General features: G+C 41.3%; 1 protein-coding gene across 2 annotated transcripts in view; it reads left to right on the top strand.

Moving 5' to 3' along the window:
* Window positions 1–23,463, top strand: part of jcada (junctional cadherin 5 associated a) — a 44,447-nt gene that overhangs the window by 9,269 nt on the left and 11,715 nt on the right. For both annotated transcript variants that reach the window (XM_041813953.1, XM_041813951.1), the window contains exon 2: window positions 20,006–20,549. In XM_041813953.1, the coding sequence (XP_041669887.1) occupies window positions 20,176–20,549 (374 nt within the window). In that variant the 5' untranslated portion in view covers window positions 20,006–20,175. The remainder of the gene's footprint in view (window positions 1–20,005; window positions 20,550–23,463) is intronic.

The raw sequence follows: 23,463 nt of genomic DNA, 5'->3' as shown, positions 1-23,463 counted from the left end.
AGCACAATGGTGGCAGCGCCATGCTTTGGGGATGCTTCTCAGCAGCCAGCCCTGAAGGGCTTGTAGAGGTAGAGGATAAAATGAATGAAGCAAAATATAGGAAATCCTGGAGGACAATCTTATTCAGTCTGACAGAGAACTACGGCTTGGGAGAAGTTTAATTTTCCATGGAAAGGATAAAGCAAAAGCTACACAGAAATAGTTTAAAAACAACAAGGTGAATGTTCTGGAGTGGCCGAGCAAAAGCCCAGACCTCAACCCAATCGTGAATTTGTGGCTGATCTTGAAGAAGGCTGACGAAGCTTGAGCAGTTTAGCCAAGAAGAATGGAGTAAAATTGCAGAGTCCAGATGTTTGGGCCAGATTGAGCCCTATCGACACAGACTCAGTGCTATGATTGCAGCCAAAGGTGACTACTAAATAAACACTGACTTGAATATTTATGCAGTCACTTACTGTACATTAGATATTTTTATTTAATATACATAACTTTTTGGAAAAAACATTAAAGCGCTCTCTTGCAAGTTTTTTTTTTGTCAAAAAAGCCAAATTATATTGACCATGATTGATTTATAAAATCAATAAAAGGGTAAAACATTGAAGGGTAGGAATACTTTTATAGGCACTGTAAGTGTGCACATGCATGCATCTTTGGGCTGTTTAATAAGTTCTGCACAGTGCCAGTCTTTGGATACTGTCAACTCCCCTGACTCCAAAATAAAACCCAAAAGCAGGGTTACACTATTTGCAGAAACAGTGTTCATTTTTGCAACTCTGATTGAAAAAAAATCACAGTTCTTATAAGCTACAACTAATATTTTGTATATGACATTTTTTGTGTTCCACACAATACCTATGTTTACAGCTCGTCCCTCCTGAATCCAGAATAAATCCTCTCACTTCTCCTCAGCTGTCACGCTCACTAACCCTGCAGTCAGCACCAAATTGACACTGGGTCAACTCCATTTCACTGTGCAGGTGGGACGTTTAACATGTAAAAACGGGGGCTTTTAACAACCACTAAAATAGAGTGTCATCTGTCATCCAGCGAACGCTTGATTGTCAGCTGACAAAACAAACAGGAAAGTCGGCCTGCAGGGCAAAAGCCACGGTAGCTTTCCTGGTTAACAAATAATAGCTGTCAGGGACAGTTATGTCCATGATAGGATTTTATTCTAAGTAAGCCTATTTTATGTAACCCTGCATGCCTAATCAGTTCTCTGTCTTATTAATTTTGCACGACTTGTTTTTGTTTGTTTCGACCATGTGGTAGAGGATGGTGTGCATGCTGCTTGTATAGCAGTGAGGCACACTGCATATGCAACTCTTACAACACCTTTTGGATGGGGTTTTCCTGTTCATTTTGATACAGGATGGCTTTTTGTGATATATTTATTGAGCATGATAATGTCACCGAGAAAATGGAAAGCAGCTTCTTGTGTATCCCTGGTATACTGTGCATAAAACCTGAAGAAGGCCACTTTACCAGCTGTAATCTGGGTAGTTGAGGATATTTCTTTTTCTAATATCTAACTTATGCTTTTGTAACATATCTTGTGTGCCCCAGTGGAGTTCGGTCTCCTGATTTTTGTCTTTGTACTGTATGTTAATGTCAGATTGTACCTTCCCTTTATGATTCTGTGCAAGAAGCATGCAGAGTCCATCTGATTAGCAGCAAGCCAGAGCGTGCTAACCCTTTGATCACTGTGTTTCTGGCTGATAAACCATGCCACTGTCATCTCTAGCAAGCCCCAGACCTTGACAGACACTAATTACCATCAAGCCGGTTTGGCGTACTCAGAAACACAGCATGGGCTGGAAATAGTTCATTGCAGGTGAAACCTACTGTGTTTCAGAACAGAGCCTTGGTGGATTAGTGTGCCTAATAACCTCTCTTTCTCTCCCTCTCTCTCTCTTATGAAATGATAATCGTCAAATGTTGGCATGGGCTGTGCTGTTTGGGAGCAAATGGCCTGAATCTTCCCTGATATTCCAGTGTTTGTTGCTTCAGATGAAGGAAATCTCGTGACGTCAGATCGCTGCATGTCAGCTGAACAGAGCTTAGCGTGCTGTACAATAGAAAATGAATCCATTGATGTAATTACTCTCACATCATTGGCGTCTTACTGGTTGCTGCACAGCTTCGTCTTCAGCATTAATGAGCTATCAGCTATACTGTTTTTGTGCGTAAGCCAGCTGTTATTGAGCCTTTTCTTATGATGAAACGCCGATACAACGCAAGACAAACGTTTGGCTGGACTATTTTTGACAGCTTGAAATGAATCAGAACCAGACCGCTCTGTTTCAGGCTCTGATGTGTTGGACTATGGTGGAATAAAAACACCACCCCAGCCCCCACCACCCTTTACCCCCGCCCCATCCTGCCTTTGATTCTGCTGCCAATGCAGTCTGACTGTAATAAGTTTTGGACTGAGGCGATGCAGCGGGAATATCTTTGCAGCCCACATGCTATTGTCTGTGAGCTGCCATTCACAAAAGCAAAACAACTGTTGCCATGCATACACTCAACAAAATAAAGTGGGTGTTTTTTTGGCTAAACCTTTCCATATGAGCTAATTGACTCACAATGCTCAGGCCCAGTCCGTCACTACTCTTCACCAGGAGGGCGTGGCTGCTGGAGAGAGCACATGGATGTTCTAATGGCAGTTACCAAACATGTTTTTCAACTTATTTGTCTGTAAGTCAGACGCATGACTTGATCAGATGTCATTATTTCAGTCTTGCTGTTGAAGAAGATGCTTTGACTGTTCTGTCTCCATGAATCTGATGATTTACATGTGAGATAGAAGAGTTTCACAATAACTACAGATTTTTTCAAATGTTTGATATCACTTTTTAAAACGTTACGATGATCACAAGCATCTTAAATGCCAGAGCCTTAAAAAATGTTTTCTTATTTAAAATGCAAAGCTGCCGTGAGCTAAAGCCAATGCAACCTTGTGTTATTTAAAGCAATGGTTCTCAACTGGTCTCAGGGCTAGGGCTGAACAATTTGCAAAAGTAATCTAATTGTGATTTTTCCCCCCAGTGTTGCTATTACAATTAAATATGTGGTTATTTTTAGGTTCCTTATCTTATGTTTTTTTTTTCAACAAATTCAAGCAATAAATCATTCAATATTATAACCTAAATTCAGTCTGGAAAATGCTCATGATACATTTAACCATGTTATTGCAAAGTGGATACGCAGTTTTACTTGGCAGAGAAGAATCTGCTCAAAAGATGCTTCCAGGGTGAGTCAGGCAGCATACATTGACTTTCCAGGGAGCGCATAGCTGTGAAAACCTCCTTATAAATACATAGATTTATGACAATGCACTCAGAAAACAATTACATTATTTCAAAAGTAATTTATCTATAGTAGCATGAATCTGAATATGAGGGTGCAACAAGCTTTGAGCTATAAAGGAGGAGGCTGGGGTGGAGGAGAGGAAGCTTTGCCAGCAGCAGCAGCAGCTTGTTCAGCATTGATGCAAGCAGGGATTAGTGAGAAGTGTGTCATATTTAAATGGACTGCTGTGTTGACACTTGAATGTTTTCAACTTCTGCGATTTCTAAATAGCAGCAGGCCATACTGCGTTTTTATCTAATTTATGATTAATTGCCCAGCCCTACTCAGGACCCACCAGCATTTTTAATGACAAATTGCAACCCAAATTTCCAACGATTTTCAGCAACTATTGTTTAGTTAATGAAAATGTTTGTATCTTGGGGGAAACCAAAATTTATGAAAATTGACTTGTTTGAGACCCCCTTTCCCCATGATAATGTGTAAATTTTTGTTATTTTTACAGATATTGAAAAAGAGCTTGAGAATTTACTTGTCATGGTAAAATATGCTTTTTCATTGAAGTAAAGGAGATAAAGGAGTTGAAATGTTGATAATGTTGATAAATGTTGATGAAACCTTTAAAACCTGTATCCATTATCACAAGAGAGTAAAATAAAATATATGGATGCATGTCCACTGAATGCTTTTATACTTCATAGACATTTTGCCACCATTTTTTTCCAGACACACATTCGCAACCCACCAAAAACTGCCCTGTGACCCACTTTTGGGTCTCAACCCACCAGTTGAGAACCACTGGTTTAAAGAATGTGGTATCAAAAAGTACCAAAAGCATAAAAAAATTTTTACACTCCTGCCTGCTGACTGAGGCCACTTTGAGTAGTATGCATGCAAATAAAAGCAGGTAAAATCAATAATTATGCTGTCCCAAACAATTTTAAATGATCAGAAACTATATTTTAGTTGCTTTAAATACACCTGGGTGGCCAACCCAAGTATTGCCAATGTATGGGAAACACTGACAAGGGTAGAAAATTAGTTTTCCATGTCTACTAATACAAACTGCACAGCAGCGCTGTGGGATAACAAGAAAGTACAGCAGCAGCTCCACATTCACTTATGGTCAGATGGGCACAAACACAGTGCTGCGCTCCCTGATGGGTCTGCCCGTTCTCTGTTTCTTCTTCTGAAGCTCACACAGAGGGGGCATCACTACATCATCCCTCCAGGATGTTCATAGTGGACTCAAAGGTCACGGGGGTGTAATATCACGCCTTGAAATAGCACTCTCAGTCAGCCTGTCTAAATTGCAGAAATACATTGACAACAATTGGCCTGCATTTTTTGTACTTGTTAACAAGGAATTCTAAAATACTGGTTGTTTTTGGCTTGCTTTTTGTTGCTGTAGTATCCAGACTTTGTAAATTTGAGGTCGATTGTTTGTGTTTTTAGGGCTGATACTAATACTGATTATTAGAGGTTCATGAGACCAATAATCAATATTTACAACCTGATATGCATTTAACATGAAAAACAAAATATACTTAATGTGACAACAGAAGAAATGCTAGTACTAGCTCTGTCAACATAGAAGACACACAAAGCAGGACAGGAGCAGCCTCACTGTGTCAGTGGTGCTCATCCTTCAGTGCTGATTGGCTAGTGCTTGTGTGACATCTAGCCAATCAGATGGTGATTTAGTCTGAAAATTAGGTAAGACTGTGGAGAGTAAAAACAGAGCCAGCCAGGGGGAAGACAAAGATTGCAGCAGAGCCAAAGTAGCGCATTTTTTTTAACTGTTTAATGTTACTAGTAAAATAAAATGTTGATACAGACAATCAGAAAAATGCCAAACATCAGCCCCCATAAGTGTGCGGCCCCTGTGGTAAGTATACCAGAATCTAATAAAGTGTAATATTGTATCATGACAGCTCTAGTGCTGGCTGAATATAAATTAGGATATTATTGTTATAATACCAGTATCAGTAGATATGAACATTTCTGCTGATATTTACAGATGAACATATGAGCATTCACGGAAAGAAACCTAGTATTTTTAAGATTCCAAGAGATGTATTAGGATGTACAGTGGTGCATTTGTTTTAGGCATGTAGGGCGCTAATGATTAATCACAACCAGGGCTGGAAAGGGGAGGGGGGCGTCCAGAGTCAAGCAGGACATACGTCAACATATGTTGCTCAGCAACCAAGGTCAAGCTTGATGGCATCTATTTTGATTGAGCCTTTTCACCCCTGGTAGTATGCCTGGAGATGTTTTTGAGCCCTTGTGGCAGCCACAGCACATCCAGGGGTTTGTGTCAACCCTACTTCCCACCTGGACAGTACCCTAGGTCGTGTTTACTTGCCACATTGCCCCCTTACTCCGCCGTAAATGCATGGACTTCGTTTTTTTTTTAACAACAGATTATTTTCCCACACCCATGGTAATATGCAAGGACAACCAGAGCAAGGTGGGGGTTGTGCCAATCCTTCAAACATGCCTAAAAGTTGTGCACAGTATTGCACATCTAAAGTTCTTAGCTTAATGCTAACATATGATGGAAATTGCCATCGAGGGGCTTACAGATTTAGCATTGCTTGGTTATAATTATGCATTTTACTTGACAACACTAAGTGATAAAGATGATTCAACCGATCACTTTCATAAAATGTTGAGTGAAATAGAATGTCTTTAGTCAAGAGAAATGACATCAGTTTCTTAGCTGTGTCAGAAGAAGACGGTACTGTTTTTATTATTTTGTTATTTAATGGTGATGTGCGAACAGCTTGGTGGTGGTGGTTTTAAATCAGGATAATAATGGCATAAAATAATACAGCTAAAAGAAGGCTAAATATATTTTAAAAAATGCCAATCCCTGGCGCGCCAGTAGTCGAGTGGTTAAGGAGTGCGCCGTATACGCAGGCGACCCGGGTTCATATCCGTGCCTGTGGCACTATTTCCTGTATGTCTCTCCCCGCTCTCCTCCCTGTTTCTGACTCTATCCACTGTCCTATCAAATAATAAAGGCAAAAATGCCAAAAATAAATCTTTAAAAAAAAAAAAAAAAAGGCCATCCCTTGTTTGACCTTGTAAGGCAAGCTTTATTTTTGGGGATTTTTTTTTGCAGAACCTTATACGTATCGTAATGATTTAAGAATCGGCAAGAATGATTCTGGAAATATCATCATGTCAAATATGTGCAAAAATTGAATATTGTGCATCCCTGAAACTTTTGTAGCTAAATTCTTTCTGCTTTTTTTCAACTTATGTCGCTGTAGTAGCTTTGCATTGCAATAGACACTGGAGAGACAGACATTGTACAACATTTAGTCTTTTTAGATATTTAGATGATCTGGATAGTTTAAGACATTCTGAGAATATAAAGCTAAATCCAAACAAGCTGGTGGCAGCTCAGCTTGAATCCTGTTGCCTCATTCCTGCTGAAATTGTCTTGTAGTGCTCTCTCATGTACACAACAGATTTCTGGGTGAGCTGTGTGTGCACAGAACACCTTAACTTTTTTACCCTGACTTTATCCAGAGTTTTTCTTGCAGCCCCTCTGCATGAATTTGGTTTCAGAGCCCAATTGGAAATTCCCTGGAAAGTTAAATTTAGTGGCTGTCTTTGTTAACCAGTGACCAAGTTTCTTTGTACTCATTCATGCCTGCAAATATGTCATCATAGTGTCGGATGCTGCTGCTCTTATGCCGTTTCAGCGTTGTCTTTTATAACATCATTCTCTGCCTCCTGTGAGGTGCAAGTGTGGAAAGGAATGTCACAAAGGTTTTAAGAGCAGCCAGTATACATGTGAAAGGAGCATTCAGAAAGCATACAGTTGCTGTTAAAGTGTCTAATTACTGTGTTGGTCTGTTCTGGAAATAAGTTGACCTTTGAGTATAATTCTGCTCCCAGGAAAAACACTAAATGCTTATTTTCTTTAAAAACTCTGGTTATAAACTTAATGGTTTGGCATTTTCCAGAGTACATTATAAAAATGAAGTTATCTCAGTGGCACAGCTTCATTTAAACAAAACGCAAGCCCACTCTGTGTCTCCCAGATTGATGACTTCAGTTTTCCTTATGTAGTGGTTGATGTTTTGTAATAATGGCCCGAAACTCTAGTCTCATGTCTCCTAAGCCCAGTGGGATCTCCCTGATGGATGGTGAGTGCTCAGAGGGCAGATAGCTCCCAAGGTAATGGGCCCACACTTTGAGTTGCTGAGTTACAGTCTACCTAAGGTGGAGAGCTCTGTGCTTTCCAGGGTCAGCACTGGTAAAATACAGCCTGAGATTGTTTTTTTGCTGTTCATTCCTCTGACCTGGGCCTAAAAACAGGCCTCCAGCTCCTTTCCTCAGGACAAACAGGAGCCCGCAGAGAGCCTGATTGGAAACATTTGCGACACCGTCGTCTCTCCTCTGTCCACACAAGAACGCACTTCCTCAGGAAGAGAGACGGCCCCTAGGCTGGACGTAGTGATGTCACATAGATAAACAATCTGTGGACGGGTTGTTGCTTGCTGAATGTGATGTGCTGTCATCCCTGAGAAACCCCTGTGCGTGCACAGCCTTAACAGATACAGGCCAGAGACTAGCCAAGCACACTCCCACTCGGGTCACTTGTTATACATCCAAGGAGATTGGGAACAATGTGTTGGAGAGGTGCGGCTCTTGTGGAATATTTTGGGAGGCAAGCTAATCGTCTTTTTGCTTCCAGGCTGGAGATTTCTTTTGTTGTGGTGTATTTATGCTGGGGCCTGTTAAATCCAGATTTGTCTTTACTTTTGATGTGCTATTTTAATACATCTCTGCATCGTCTTCTGCATACCATAAATCACTGGTGCTCATTCTGTTTTTTAACTCAGGATCTGACTTAGATATTCATAAGTGCTTTCTCTAAATAGCCTGTAAGCTGTGCATGCAATCTGGACTATTTACTAACACCCTCTCACTCTGCAGCTTTGTCCATCCTGAGGCCTTATTCAGGTCTCTGTCCTGCATTGTCTGCCACCCGTGCTGTCCCTCTGCTTCCCTTCCTCCCCACCTCCCCACCATGCCCTCATCTCAGTTGGGCCATGAATAAGGAGCTGACACCAAACTGTCAACCTGCAAACCGTCATGCCCCTGCAGCCTGCCTCGGGTGTAGCCACCAGTAAGAAGGGCACAAGCCCTCCCCATCGCACAGCTAAAAAAAAAAAGAAAGCTGTGTATCTCTTTTTAATTAACACACAGTGGCCTGGATAGAAGTTCACATGACCTTAGAAGAGGTGTTCTTGCAGGTGTCACTGTGCAGCAAATATAACTGATGTTACATTACAGTAATCATGGCTGAGAATGTGGAGGCTGGTGTGGGGGTCGTCTGCAGGGAAATGTCAGCCCTCAAGCGGTTCCACTTATTTTTAGCTTACATTGCAGCATATGTTATCCATAAACTAAATCATTACCTTCTCTTCTGAGTGAGCCGTGTCATGAAATTGAAGGAGATGTGAACTTTTTTCCCCCTAGCTGACTAATTCAAGTGCCTGTAACGGCAGTCTTTTTCACACAAGGAGGCATTGTAGCGCAACACAATGTTGTTTGTGTTTAGGCGGATGAAAGCAGACCATTGTTGCAAACCGGTGCTTGAATCTGAGGTTTTATTTGATATAAAATGGGTAATTCCATTGCATAACAGCATTAGCAGTATTTAAACAGAGCTTGTCAACTGAGGGGAAGGCATAGGGGGGCTGGGTGGAGGTGAGGCTGAATGAAGGCAGGTCACTTTACGGGAAGAAATCCTCACTTTTACTGATGACGGAGATGATCCTCATTTAGTGATGACACCAGGAGCAATTGCCTCAGATTAAAGGTTTAGTGAGATTAGACAGCATATGGGTGTACAGTTAAAACAGGTTAATGTGCATAGATCATAACAAAAGTGAAATGTCATATTACTGTATTAGCCCCTGACCTAAAGCTGACTTCATTAAGCTGTAGCCTGGTTAGAGGGATGGGCTTCATCAGGAGGGAAAAGGTAGATAGCTGATCTTACAATCTGATTGGCTCTGCAGAGAAACCTCCGGTGGTGCTTCATTAAAAGTAAAGAAAGTTTAGATGAAGAGAAAAGTCTTTCTTTAGACTTTGAGTTTTTGGTCAATAATCTTCTGCGGTGACAAACGACTACTAATATCACCATCCTGGATGCTCAGATTTGCTGACATTTCAGCTCATGTGAGTTATTGAACACAGACACTGGCCTACTGCCCAGCTCAAGTTCAACCACAGTTCATGAAATAACTGTCAATAAAATCTGTGTAAGTCGCTGCAGCAGCCAGCTCAATATCTGTTCACTGATTGGTTAAAGTGATTATTTTTGTAGATATGAGCCAATCCTGATGCCAATGTTGATGTTTATTCATCACTTCTCTGGTGATTGGCTGCTATTAAACCAACATTTTCTCTCACAATTTGCCATATTAATGTGCAGATGATCACTATGCCCAACTGGTCAGTTCTTCTGCCCTGTAAAAAATATCTTCAACAGATGTGTTAGCATTAAACTGGCATACAACTATGCATACATTTATTATTAACTGATATCTGTTCATGCAAGGGCTGAATGATTTAGGAAAATAATGGTATTGTGAGTTTGTTTTCTCCATATTGTGATATGATATGCAATTATTTAAACGAAATAACTACGCTGAACATTTTTGAAAAACAAAATCTAATTGAAATGATTTTGATTGTATTACAAATTGAATATGAATTGTTGTATTGAAAGGAGTGATAATTTTTATGTAGTTCTCATATTTAACAAGAAAAATGTAAAAAAATTAAGAAAGTAGGATTTTTGTAGACTATAAAAATGCACTTGAATGTTGGCATTAGGGTTGAGTTTCATTTTGTTTTTTTCTGATGATAAATCAACACTCTAGAGAGAAAAAGGGTGCTGAAAGTCGGTAGGACAATGCAAGCAGAGCTGAGACATTACTCCAGACAGCAAAACAGTTTCAAGGCATTTATGCTCAGCTGAAATAAAGTGAATGTGCACAAATCACACAAATCTCTAGGGCTGCAGTAATAGATTCTTTTTGTAATCGAGTACTCTATTGATTCTTCTGTACTCTAATAAAAAAGATTGCATTTTTTTAATCAGTCACTTTTGCTTTTTCAAGAGAAGTAGTACTAGACAAATGAGAAAAGAAGCTGGGTCCCTTAAATGAACTACTCCTATAATAAAAATTGGTATTAACAGATTCTCTTAAGAAAATATATTTTACAAAGTGCAATGAAGTTCTGATGACAATTTACATTTCTTAAAGTTACAAGGAAAGGGAGGAAAATAATGACATTAAATTATGCCATATTTAGGGTTTTAGGGATCCTTTACCAGGAATTGTTTGGTGCCAACACTTTATTTCTTTCATTGTAGTTTATTTCTATTCTCCAAGTTGTCATTAAAGTAAAGGGACACTTAATCATTTTAAAATCCTCTATTTTATGCATGAATGTAACATTTCACATTATAGCAAGAATAAAGCTCCATCATTCACACAGCGGCCTAATGTCTGAACAGTGAACCTTTAGATTACAGGAATATGGTCTATTTTCCAAAAGGGTGTGCACTTTGCAAATTTTTTGGAGTTCATCCACCATAAATTAAAAATATGACCTTTCAAGACATCCACTGACATGGAGAACACATTTTAAGGGATAAAGCTGCTTCTATGACCTGTTGAATCCTGACTGTATGATGATGAACTTTAACCTACTTTGTCTCTGTCACTGTCTGTGGCAATAAGGTGTTTCTATTTTATTGGTGTCAATTCATTATCAATATGAGTCATCAAATCATTTGGGATGCTAAACATTTTGAAAAATACACTGCAATCAAGACGTCAGTGCGCTGAATTTTAAATAGTTTATAATTTCATGTATAATGTGCGCATGCGAAAAAAAAGGGTGGGGGGGGGGCACCTAAACAGGACTGGAATCATGAAGCCTGACGGTGTTCTGTAAAACTGTCAGGTCAATCAGAGAAGTTTATGAAATTCCCTGAAGTCTGCAGACACAAAATGAGCGCTGCAAGTCATGCAGGCAGCACGTAAATTCAGAGACCTGTGTAGGTTCACCGGTGCAGGCGTAGTGTCGTATCTGCTGTGAAGCCGCGGCCAGTGGCTGTGTGAAAACGCAGGGCCAGTGCCTGTAAACATCACTGCATCAACTTCTCTTCCCTTGTGATTTTCACACCTCGTATCATGCATGTTACGTTATAGTAACAGCAAAAACAAGGGCATAGCCGTCCATGCGAAACACAGCACACCATGCAACACATGGCGCGTTGTCCAGGCTACAGCATGGCCGTATATAAATACAGGACTGATTTAAGCGAAGCCTCGAGGCAGGTAATTTGCCTTGAGGAATTTTTTTAATCGAATTACCCAGATAATTCGAGGAATCGTTTCAGCCCTACAAATTTTATAACATATTCCATGCCTTTCGTTTGGTGTGCAGTGGAGTCACACTGGGTGGTAGGATATCAGAATGAAGTATCGATGTCTGTGTTTGAATTTGGTCCGGTAGGTATCCGATGCGTCGGTACCGGATTTCAATACTCATCACTAGATTGCATGATATGCAATGCACAACATCTCTGCTGCAAAAAAGTTTTGGACACCAATTTCAGGTTAAATAAATAGTGCACCTTCTGTGATTTGAAAAGTGTTGCAGAACATGTTGCAATTTAATTTTATTTGTCATTAATGCCCAGCCCTAGTTCATGCCACATCATTTGCCAAGGCTGAGATGAGTAAATATGGCCGATGTCAGCGGCTTTATGCTGCTATCTTGAGCCTCCGGGGTCTCTAGCTTCTAGCTTTGTGTTAGTCAGCTGCCTTTGCAGAAGTTTGGAAAGATCTGATGTGGAGTTCACAGCAGTGGAAAGTTCTTTCTGGGCACAGTTTACACTTCACTGCCACATTCCTGTCCTTTAGTGTAACAAATCAAAAGTAGCGGTCACACCTCCATGCATCTAAAAATGTTCTTATTTGAACCCCTCTGCTGATTCCCTCCCTCTCCTCCATGGACTCGAGCTAACGTGCCAGTCACCTGAATCAGGGAATGTTGCGTGAGCATGCGTTGAAAGGGATGCTTGTTATTTTCTCCATGCTCCCGTTTTACACGTAGTTGGATTCATAATATTGCCTGTAATGAGATTATAATTTTACAGTAAATGTAATGCGATTACTAAGTTAGCAGCAGTGCTGGTTACACAGCTGCATTACAGAAAAATGTAATGTGATTACAATGTCATGCTACCTTGTACTGTGCTTCACTAAATACTAAATGCATTTAAGTATAGGACAAGAAGTTAACTTTAAACTGAAAAATTAGGGATGCACGGTACTATTTGCATGATATCAGTATCTGCAGGTATGAAAATTTCTGCTGATATTTACAACCAACTTTTGGCTGTAACAATCTGCTTATATCAGTTGTAAATATTGGCTGTACAAACACATTAGTTAGTAGAGTTTTCAGCCACCAGACCTACCTCATCTTAAGTCAAGCTTAAGAAAAAAAAATCCCCAATAGTACATGCCTAAGGGTGTACTCACACTAGGCCATTCGTACCATGCCTGGGCCCGTTTCAGCCTAAAGTCCGGTACGTTTGGCCAGTGTGAGTGCAATCATTCCGTGCTTCAGCACGGCATGCTTCGCAGTCCCGGCACAGATGGGAATGTGACGTAACAAGAGGTAACAACAACAGGACCTGCCTCAGAGAGCCTACCAGGTAGCAGCTGCATGCTAGAGACAGCAGGATCCCAGTCCAGTCCACATTTCTGACCAGTTTCTGGCAAAGTCAGGCTTTAATGACTGTGAGAGGACTTTTGGTTTTGGAAATTAAGTTTCCCCTCTTGACTGAGCCACACACAGCAGCTCACGGGATACCAAAAACACCTTTGATCCTACGTGCGTAAAGGAAAGTGCAAAATACGCAGACAAGTGTGTGCCGAGGTTAACTACACGGCTGATTTAACCTCGCTTATTGAAAAATTATAATGCCAAACTATCATCCACTGAAATAACTTACCTCTAACTCTATTTCATGTTACCAAGAAGTGAAAGTGGAATCTTGATCGCTCGTCTTGGTAAAAAAAAAAAAAAATCAATGGTGGATTCTTCGTGTGATGACGTCGGCGCATGACGTATCCGTGCCCAGGCCTGGATGCGTTGAGCAGTGTGAGTGCGGGCCAAAGGGGGGGCAGGGGAGGGGGTCAAATGGGCTTCAGCATGGTTAGAATACGGCATGGTATGGATGGCCTAGTGTGAGTACGCCCTAAGAAAAAAAATTTGGGTGGTTTGATGACCTATGCCACACATCTGAACATCTTAGGTTCCTTTCTCTAACATTTACAGCATTTTCAGACACACTGGGTGACTTACTGAACACAGTCACTGGCCAGCTTCCCAGCACAAGTTCAACTACAGTTCATGAAATAATGGTCAATGACAAACTGTGAGCGTTTCAGGTTCACGTCTGCTCATCTGAAGGCAAAACTTTTTACATGGTTCAGAAGTGGCTTCTCCTTGTGGAGATTACTTCAAATATGTAAAGAGTTAAACTCAACAAAAGTATTAACTGGGTAAGCTCCAAGAGTCAATCCCCCAAAACTAACAGGTTTAAGGTTTTAAATGAAAAAGATAATCTTATTAAAGAGCCATACATACAAAGAGAGCGGCATTTCACGGTCTTGGATCCTCCTAATAACCTAGTAGGCTATCCCTGGGTTCAGGTACAAGAGAGGAAAAAGGGGGAAAAACAGAAGCTATGATGCTGCCCTCTGAGTCACTATCCTTTCATAGGTGGATTTTTCCATCTCTATGGGACTATCATGGCTAAACAAATGCTAAGAAGCAAAACAAATGCAAATCTGTTTGCTGCTGAATACATTGTGTTGAGGCTGTGTCAGCCGTCTGTTTTTCAGAAACGGAAAACAAGCAATTTGGCTGTGCCATTAAACAATCATAGTGTGATTGGCTTTTAAACTGTCTGAACAGCATTTGATTCTGGCAGCCATTCTCACACTGCTGTTCCTGAATGCCATTTCTTATTAAGGACAGCCAGGTTGTTGGCAGTCTGTTCCAGTGGAGAGTATTGAATGAGTGGGCTGCAGCAGCATCTGTCCTGTTGACAAGGCAGCAAGCATGGCTTCATCAAGGGCATTACATCACGAGCAGATGCACCCTGGGTATCATCAATTCGATTCCTCATCAGTGCTTGATATTATGGAGTTGTTTTTCGGCGGAAAGCACAGGATTGTCACTAATTTGCTTTTACAGTCTCTGTATATTAAGAGGGTTTACTCACTGTAATTGTATTGTCCTTTGCTTAATTGTCCTGCAGCATCCCATATAGCTCTGCATAATATGAGGAAAATCTGTCTATGTTAAAAGATGCAGTAAATCATAATGAAGAGGATATATAAGCTCTGACTTCCTTTTCTTCCTGCTGTCACACATTTTACTCTAACCTGTGTTTGTAACATTCAGTCTCGCCTGAATCCAGTCTCCTTCCAAATGGCAGAAGTGCTCTTCATGCTTCCTTAAAGGTCTTTATTTCCTCACTCTTCTCTCTAAAGCCCATATACCAAGGCTTCCATCTTCTAGGTAACATGCTCCCTTGCTGAGAGCTAATGCAAGGCCTGACAGCGTAAAAGACTTTTGCATCTACATAGCCCTTAAGGAAGTTCTCATAAGCTTTTCAAACACGGTGATGAAAATGTGATTCATTGTGCATCCACAGTCTTGAAGACATTTCCAACCTTGCAGCTCTGAAAAACACTCTCAACATTATAAATGTCATTGAACACGTGTAGTCGAGAAAATGTCATCACAAATGTCTTCACATTTCCTGTTTCATCAAGCAATGATTGTGGCACCAAATATATTTAACTGAACACCAGTGAACTCCAAAAATGTTATTTCAGAGCTCCACAGATTTTAAGGTCTTCTCCTTACACAGAATATCCACAGTTTAATCAAAAATTTGGGGTGTAAAGCGTTACCCAAAATCCTCTAAACCCCCCAGACTTCATGAATGACATGTTACAGACACCCACACAACTACTGATCACTTTATTAGGTATACCTATTCATCCATCCATCCATCCGTCTTCCACTACTTACTTGGGGCCAGGTCGTGGTGGCAACAGGCTGAGCAAGTCCACCCATACACCCCTCTACCCAGCGACACAACTCTCAAGGTAATCCCAGACCAGATAAGATAATCCCTCCAGTGCATTATGGGTCCTCCCCTAGGTCTCCTCTCACTGGATGTGCCTGGAAGACCTCCAAAGAGAGGCAACCAGCAGGCATCTTGATCAGATGCCCGAACCACCTTAACTGGCTCCTTTCGATGTAAAGCGGCAGCTCTACTCCTTGTTCCTTTCAGATTTCTGAATTCCTATCTCTAACACTGAGCCCAGCCACCCTCCAGAGGGAACTCACTTCTGCCACTTGTATCTGCAATCTCATTCTTTCAGTCATTACCCAGAGTTCATGACCATATGTAAGGGTTGCAAGGTAGATCAACCAGTAAATCGAAGCTTTGCCTTTCAGCACAGCTCCCTCTTCTCTACAACTACACGGCTACTTCCATGCTGTCATAAAGTTCTTTATCCCAAATGTTACAAATAATAGCTGTTAACATCACATAATTCAGCACTATTTTGATCTGAAGAGGGGGGTAAAGTTGTACATAGGCTGTGCCAGCCTAAACCTCTAAATATCCAAAGCATTGCGCAATAACATTTAGCACAGGAATGTGGACCTTAACTTGCAAAGAGTATTGAATGCTGGTGGTGTTAGCACTACTAAGCAGGTCATGTCAGGTATGGGAGCATATGCTGACCTTGGCCTTATACTGCTCTGATCTCCTGATTACCATTGTCTAGGCTTTCACCAGTCCCATGCCCAATCACTGCAGGCGTCCTGTCAGCTGACCCCTCCGTGACGCACATGACTGCCGTGCTAACCCTTACCATCCCTGCTCTCCTGAGCACGTCAGCATTAGACACATGGTCTTGCCAAAGATATCCAAAAATGCGCCAAAGAAAATTTGTCACAAAGGAGTACAGCTGGCACCTCTGGCCATATATCAATGTCCAGGCCTCACGGGAGTATAGTAAAACAAGTAGGACAAGGTTAGGGCCCTATGAAATCTGATTTTTTTCGCCAAATTCGTTTTTTTTTAACCTTTTTTACACTCATTTTACCATGAAAAAGAGCATCCTGTTTATTTAAATGAATAAAATGTTGAATAGAAATAACATTAAATTGATTTAAAAAAGGGCCACAGTTGGCCCAGCAGCCATTGTTTGGATAACCCTGAGATAAAATACTTATAACCAGTGATGTTTTCAACATTTTTAAGACACATCCAATTATATAAGCAATGAGGAACTCCTTCTGTTCTCTCAAACACAGATAGTAAATTAATCAGAAAGTAACATTAAAGTTAAATGGTTATTGAATGGTTATTGTTTATTGTTAAATGATATTTAATTAGTGAACATTTTATACATTTACATAAACAAGACACTCTTTGTTTTTGTAAAATTAGTGGAAATGTTAGTGGAAAAAAACAGAATTCCAAAAAATTAAAACAAACAAAAAAAAAACAAACAAAAAAACAAACAAAAAAACAAACAAAAAAACAAAACAAAACGGAATTTGGAAAAAAAATAAAACAATTTGGAAAAAAATAAAATGGATTTCATAGGGCCCTAATAGAAACATCACTATAAACAACTTGACAGCCTGCCAGACCACCAACGATTATTGCAAGTTCAAAGTCCCTATGGTTTTCTCCCCATTCTGCTGCTCAGTGTGAACCTAGCAGGTTGTCTTGACTATGTCTATGTGCCTAAATGCATTGGTTCCTGTCATGTGGTCCACTGATAAGATATTTGCATTGATGAGCAGTTGAACAGGTATGCCTAATAAATTGATCAGTGAGTGTCTTAGTGGATTTCCATCCCTGTAAGTGTGTCACAAAACATAATATATGCAGCTGAAGCACTTTCGCATTTTCCTGAGCCACGTCATCTTGGTTTCTATCATAACTATATAATTTTACCCCGTGTAGAGTTTCTGACTGCTTATGAATGAAAGTGGCTAAGAGGCAGCTTGGCTCTCGGCCCCCGAAGCCCCAGCTAAGTGAGTTGGAAAGACACTGAATTTTTAATGTGGAACTGTGTTAAACAGTGTTTTCACCACTTTTAATTACTGGGTCCTTGTATTCTGCTGCAGAGGAGACCTCTGTGGGTATTTTGGCTCTTATTTCTTTATCTAAAACAAGATGAAAAGCAAACCCAAGACATCGTTAACAGGAGGGCAGCTCATAGGCCTACCTGTGTTGTGCCTGAAGAACAGCACTGAAAACTTCTTACATTGTTTTTAGAGACTTTTACCATAAAGTCAGATTGTTCTGCAGAGGGGGACACCTCTGTACACACTTTAGCTCCTGCTAAAACTCCCAGAAATGCAAATTTTGTGTGGTTACAGCCTGCAATAATGAGGGTCATGCATTGCTCTAGGTACAGCCAAGTTACAGGATAGCATTTTAGGTGGGGTCCTCTTGTCTGATGATCCTTTTTAAAATTTTTATTTATGCACAAATATAGAATTGCATGAAATCGGATTATAAACATATAAAAAATGTGTCAGAAAAGGTGAAGAAGCCAACAGGCTTATACAAGGGACTTCAGCTTTCTTTGAGACAAAAAAGAAAAGAAAAAAAGAATTATGAACAAAAACTATGCATGCATACACCTACATACATTCAAATAAATGTAGGTGCTCTTTTCAACATGTCAACTTACACTGCTGTGACAAAGTATTGTTCCCCCCTATTTTTCACACTCAGATGTTTCAGATCATCAAACTAACTTGAACATTTGACAAAGATAACCTGAGTAAATAAAAAAGCCATCTTTTTTTGGAAAGCTGAGTTGAATTTCCCTCTCCATGCCAAGGCCTGATTACTGTCAGACCTGTTTGAATCCAGAAATTCCTTAACTAGAACATCTATCAGTCTGGAAAGTATGGTGAGAGCCACTGTCCACAAACGGAGAAAACTCGGAACAATGGTGATCTTCCCAGGAGTGACCCGCCTACCAGAATGATTCCAAGAGCACATCGACAACTCAACCAGGAGGTCCGGAAAGAACCCAGAACAACATCTAAGGACCTGCAGGCCTCACTTGACTCAGTTATGGTCAGAGTTCATGCTTAAACATTAAGAAAGACACTGGGCAAAAGTGGCATCATGGGAGAGTTCCAAAGCTAAAACCACTGCTGACCAAAAAAGAACATTAGGCCAACAGTCAAACATGATGGTGGTAGTGTGATGGTCTGGACCAGGACCTGGACCACTTGCCATAATTGATGGAAGCCTGAATTCTGCTTTCTATCAGAAAATCCTGAAGGAGAATGTCCGACCTGCAGTTTATAGCCTGAAGCTCAAGAGCACTTTTGAGTGGTCTAGTCAAAAGTCTGGACTTAAATCTGTTTGAGATGCTGTGGTGTGACCTTAAACAGACCGTTCGTGCTGAAAACCCTCCAATGTGGCTGAATTAAAACAATTCTGCAAAGATTAGTGGGCCAAAACTCCTTAACAGTTAAAGACTCACTGACAGTTATCGCTTGCAGTTGTGGCTGCCAAGGATGGAACAACCAGTTATTACCTTTGGGGGTCAATGAGTTTTTCACATAGGGCCGCGAAGGGTTTGGATGGCTCAGGTCATCTTTGTCCAGTACTACAATTTGTTTGATGATCTGAAGCATTTCAAGTGTGACAAATATGCTAAAAATAAGAAATCAGGAAGGGGGAAAAAACTTGTCCCAGTAGTTTTCACTTTTTCATTGCGCTCTACATATGGGCACTCACCATAAAGAAGAACTGGAGCATGCTTTATTATTAGTTTAGTTCCTTATGCTTCTAATATATCTCTATTTATGTCAATCCTCATTTTTCCCTTAAGAATTCAACTGAAGGAAAAAGATTTAAAGTATGCAAACCCTTATCCAAGTCTTAAATTTTTTAAGCCATATAGCTGAGAATATGTCCCCATCCCTTTAGACTAGAATAAGAAAATACTTCAGAGATGAAGAAAAGATGTCGAGAGTGAGAGGAGGCGGAGGTGAGCAGAGAGGAACACAATCCCCCAGTCGTCTCATTCATGCAAAACATGAGCAAGGGTTGGCTGTTAACAGCTACCTTGCAGCCACTGTATGGGAGTCTGCAGGGAGCACACTGTAAACAGTGACATTTCTCTGCAGAACCAGCAGCCTTTCTCATCATTTTTTTCGGGTTGATTTTTGGGGGTGTTTGTTTACCCCTGTCCTCCTTGGTTCTGGATGGTGTCGGTGATCTCCCAGAGAGATGGAAACAAGGTTGTTGCTAGGATGACTGGAGAAGGGAGGAGGGAGGGACAGGCTGCTAGGAAGGCGGGTGATCTTGGTTGTGTTGTGACGGTTCCGAATTTTAGTTCGGAGGGTCTTTTTTGTTCCATCCTCTGATCTGTCCAAATGGGTTGAGACCCTTGACAAAAATGGGACACGGGTCGCGGGGATAATGGTTTTACCGCCACCTTCTTTTCTCCGTCTCTCCTCCTGTCTCATGTCGTCCCTCTGTTTTCTTTTTTCCCAGTGATGGCCTCAGCTGCGCAGCTGTGCCGGTGATCCTGCCGCTGCACGTCGGGAAGAAGCAGAGACGCTGTGACAACCGACCTACCTTCCTCTCTCGCTCAACAACAACAACAAAAAAAAAAAAAGCAGAGAAGGAAAAAAAAGAAAACACCAGCATAAACAAATGCGACCATGTACAGCGTGGAAGACCTCCTCATCTCTCATGGATACAAGCTGCCCAAGCATACCAACACCCCCTCGTCAACCCCTACCCCAGCCCCCGCATCTTCATCCCGCCAGGCTCCCTCATCCTCACCGCCATCCTACAGCAAACACCATGAAATCCTGGAGAACACGCCTGGCCCCAGGACAGTAAATGGATATGAAAGAGGGCCCGGCATGCCCTTTGGGAACAGTGGGGGACCCAGGCAGCCCCAAGCATACGTCAGCGGCTGTCCCAACAACAACAACGAACCCAGGGACAGGAGCCAGTCCAGGCGGGAGGGCGAGAACAGAAGCCAAATTGACACCCACTCACTGGGAGAGTCACTGACCTCAGACAGCGGGTAAGACGGTGTCTGCTGACCCAATTTATGTTCAACCTTTTGCACGCTCTAAACCTTTCTGACCCCCTCTTAACCTAACCTGATCAACACTGTCCTCATCCTACATTGATTAATTACAAAACCATCAATTTTAGTGGTGCTCAATAGAGCAGATTAATGAAATTTAGTAACTCATCAAAGAGAGGAGCATGGGGATTTTGTGGCACGTCTTAAATGAAACTGCTGAACACTGCTGCTCAGTCCCTGCCGCCATCTCTCTCTGCTGCTTCTGTCTTCCCCCTTGTGTGTAACTTCCTCTCATTTCATCTCTATTCCCCCTTCTCCTCTTCTTCCCAATCAAGTCGTGGGCATGGGAGGAGGGATAATGTGTGCTGGAGTCTTAATCTGCCACATGGGACCTTGGAGTTGTAATCAAAACAGCTTTGGGCAAACCTATGTGCACCCGATAGAGCATGCCCAGTCTTACACAAGCAGGTTGCCAGATTTTTTAGGATACCCCCTTCCCCATTCCACCCACAAACATTACCTACACTAAACCTGCTGCTGCTGTGTGTTAAGAATCATACCTACTTCAATGACACGTGCACAACCCATCAATAATACAGAACTCATATAGGGTTTATTTAAATATGTATATGGAGGATAGGCTATATATAGCCTGGTCTGGCGTTATGTAATTGAAACCCTCTCGGGTAGGGACTGTTAGAGCGTTTGATATTTCCAGAGATATCACCAGGCTGCAGCCAATCTGTTTTATCCTGAAAACAAGATTGTTTGATTTGCCTGTTTGCACCAGTTCTGGGGTTAGTGTGCTGTAACTGAGACAAAGTCAATACAGCTTTTCCCATGTCCACATAATTAGGCAGGCTCATCAGATACCCCCCACCATATCCTTACATTTTGTTTGGCTGACAGTCCTTTTTTATCCCTAATCCCTTTTTGCCACCAGCCAATGACTGAGCATCTGAAAATAGTCAGATGACCTTGAGTAATGTCAGCGGTTGTGCTGGTGGTTTTTTCACTTTTCAGTTTTTATTCTTTGAGACGAGTAATCCGCATTTTCATGTCGCTGCTGTGCCAGTGTTATCAGAGCATTCTGTGGGGAATGTGGGAATCACTAAGACATATGTTTTGTGATTTCAGTCTGTTGTTTGTTCATCCTTCTTTTTTCCCCCCTCTCATCCAAATCCGGTTTGCCTGGCAGCTTTAGTTTAGATAAGGAACGGGCCTATCTTGGCACTCCCATTAGGCTCTACTACTTAGACCCAATTAGACTAATGATGGTAACTCATCTTACACGAGATGCCCTCAAATTCAGCTGATTGGCATGGCCAGCTTTTCTCCTCCCCCAGCAAACGTCTGTGGTCAGTGATGATCACGGATAAAAATGTCAAGGACGCTCAGCGGCCTCGGCCTTCAGGGGGTGTACACATGTGCTTGCATCTTGTTTGCATTGTCACTCACTCAGTCACTCCACAAATAGTCAGGCTGTCTGCAGAGACCGCACTGCATCTTGTTGTATCCCACCAGGCCTCCCATCAAACATCCAGAAAACACTCAGAAAAATAGCAGGAGCTTTCATTAACACTGGTTTAGAGCATTTCCTCAACTTTGGACTATTTGGTGAATTCACAGAGTAAATGTCAATGAATCGACCTCTAAATTTTTCCTCTCTGTTGGAGGACATCCGGGACTAACAGACACAGTGTGTCATTGTGTAATGTGTTCATTATGCCCCATAGAAAATCACAATTACTAGACACTACACTGCTTCTTATGGTCACCTGTCTCCATCTAGTGGGAGTTGCTTTATTTCCTTTATGAATCTGTCCTCATTGTAGAATGATATCTCCGTTATTTTCCTTTTATCCATTGGACCACACCTGTTTATCAATTTAATGACCCTGAATAACTGTTTAGCAGTGGTTTTATAGCTCACACAGTGCCTATAAACAGTATTTATACCCTTTCAATGTTTTACCGTTTTCAAGCTAAAACTTAACATTTTCAACACAAAAAAACGTACAAAAAAACACTTTTATGTGAAAGTGAAACCAGATTTCTACAAAGCAATGTCAACTGAATAAAAATATGTAATGCAAAATAAATGATTGTATAAATATTTGTCCCCTTCAGGTCTTGATAGGTCACAATAAGGCTAGCACATCTGGACACTGCAATTTTACTCCATTAACTCTGAAAAACTGCCCAAGCTCTGTCAGGTTGCATGAGGATCAGGTGTGAACAGCCCTTTTCAAGTCCAGCCACAAATTCTCTCCTGGATTAAGGTCTGGGCTTTGACTTGGCCACTCCAGAACATTCACCTTGTTGTCGTTAAACCATTTCTGTGAACCTTTCTCTGTATGCTTCGGGTCAATGTCTTACTGGAAGATAAATCTTACCCCAAGCTGTAGTTTGTCCCACAGATTGTCCCCAGGATTTTCCTATATTTTGTTGCATTAATTTTATCCTCTACCTTTACACGCCTTCCAGGGCTGACTGTTGAGAAGCATCCCCACAGTATGATGCTGCCACCATCGTGCTTCACAGTGGGGATGGTGTGTTTGTGGTGATGATCAGTGTTTGGCGTCTTGTCTGGTGGTCAAAAAAGCTCCATTGGTCTCATCAGACCAAAGAACTTTCTTTCACTTGACCATGGAGTCTCCCACATGTCTTTTGGTGAACTCTTGTCCAGTTTTCTTCAACAGTGGCTTTCTCTTTTCCACTGTTTTTGCAATTTTTCTCTGTTGCTGGTAACCAAAAGAAATAATAGACAATCTGCCGGCCGACAAAAAGGTTTATTCTTGCAAGGTCAATCAACACATACAGCGGTCATGTAAACATCAAAAGACAAAGAGAGAGAGGGAGAGAGACAGAGACAGAGAGAGAGAGAGAAAAGGGGAGGGAGAGGGAG

The sequence above is a fragment of the Cheilinus undulatus genome, linkage group 19 (assembly GCF_018320785.1).
Source record: "Cheilinus undulatus linkage group 19, ASM1832078v1, whole genome shotgun sequence".
In the NCBI taxonomy this organism is placed as follows: domain Eukaryota; kingdom Metazoa; phylum Chordata; class Actinopteri; order Labriformes; family Labridae; genus Cheilinus; species Cheilinus undulatus.
Note: the sequence above shows the minus strand (reverse complement) of the source record. Positions and strands in the feature narration are given on the sequence as shown.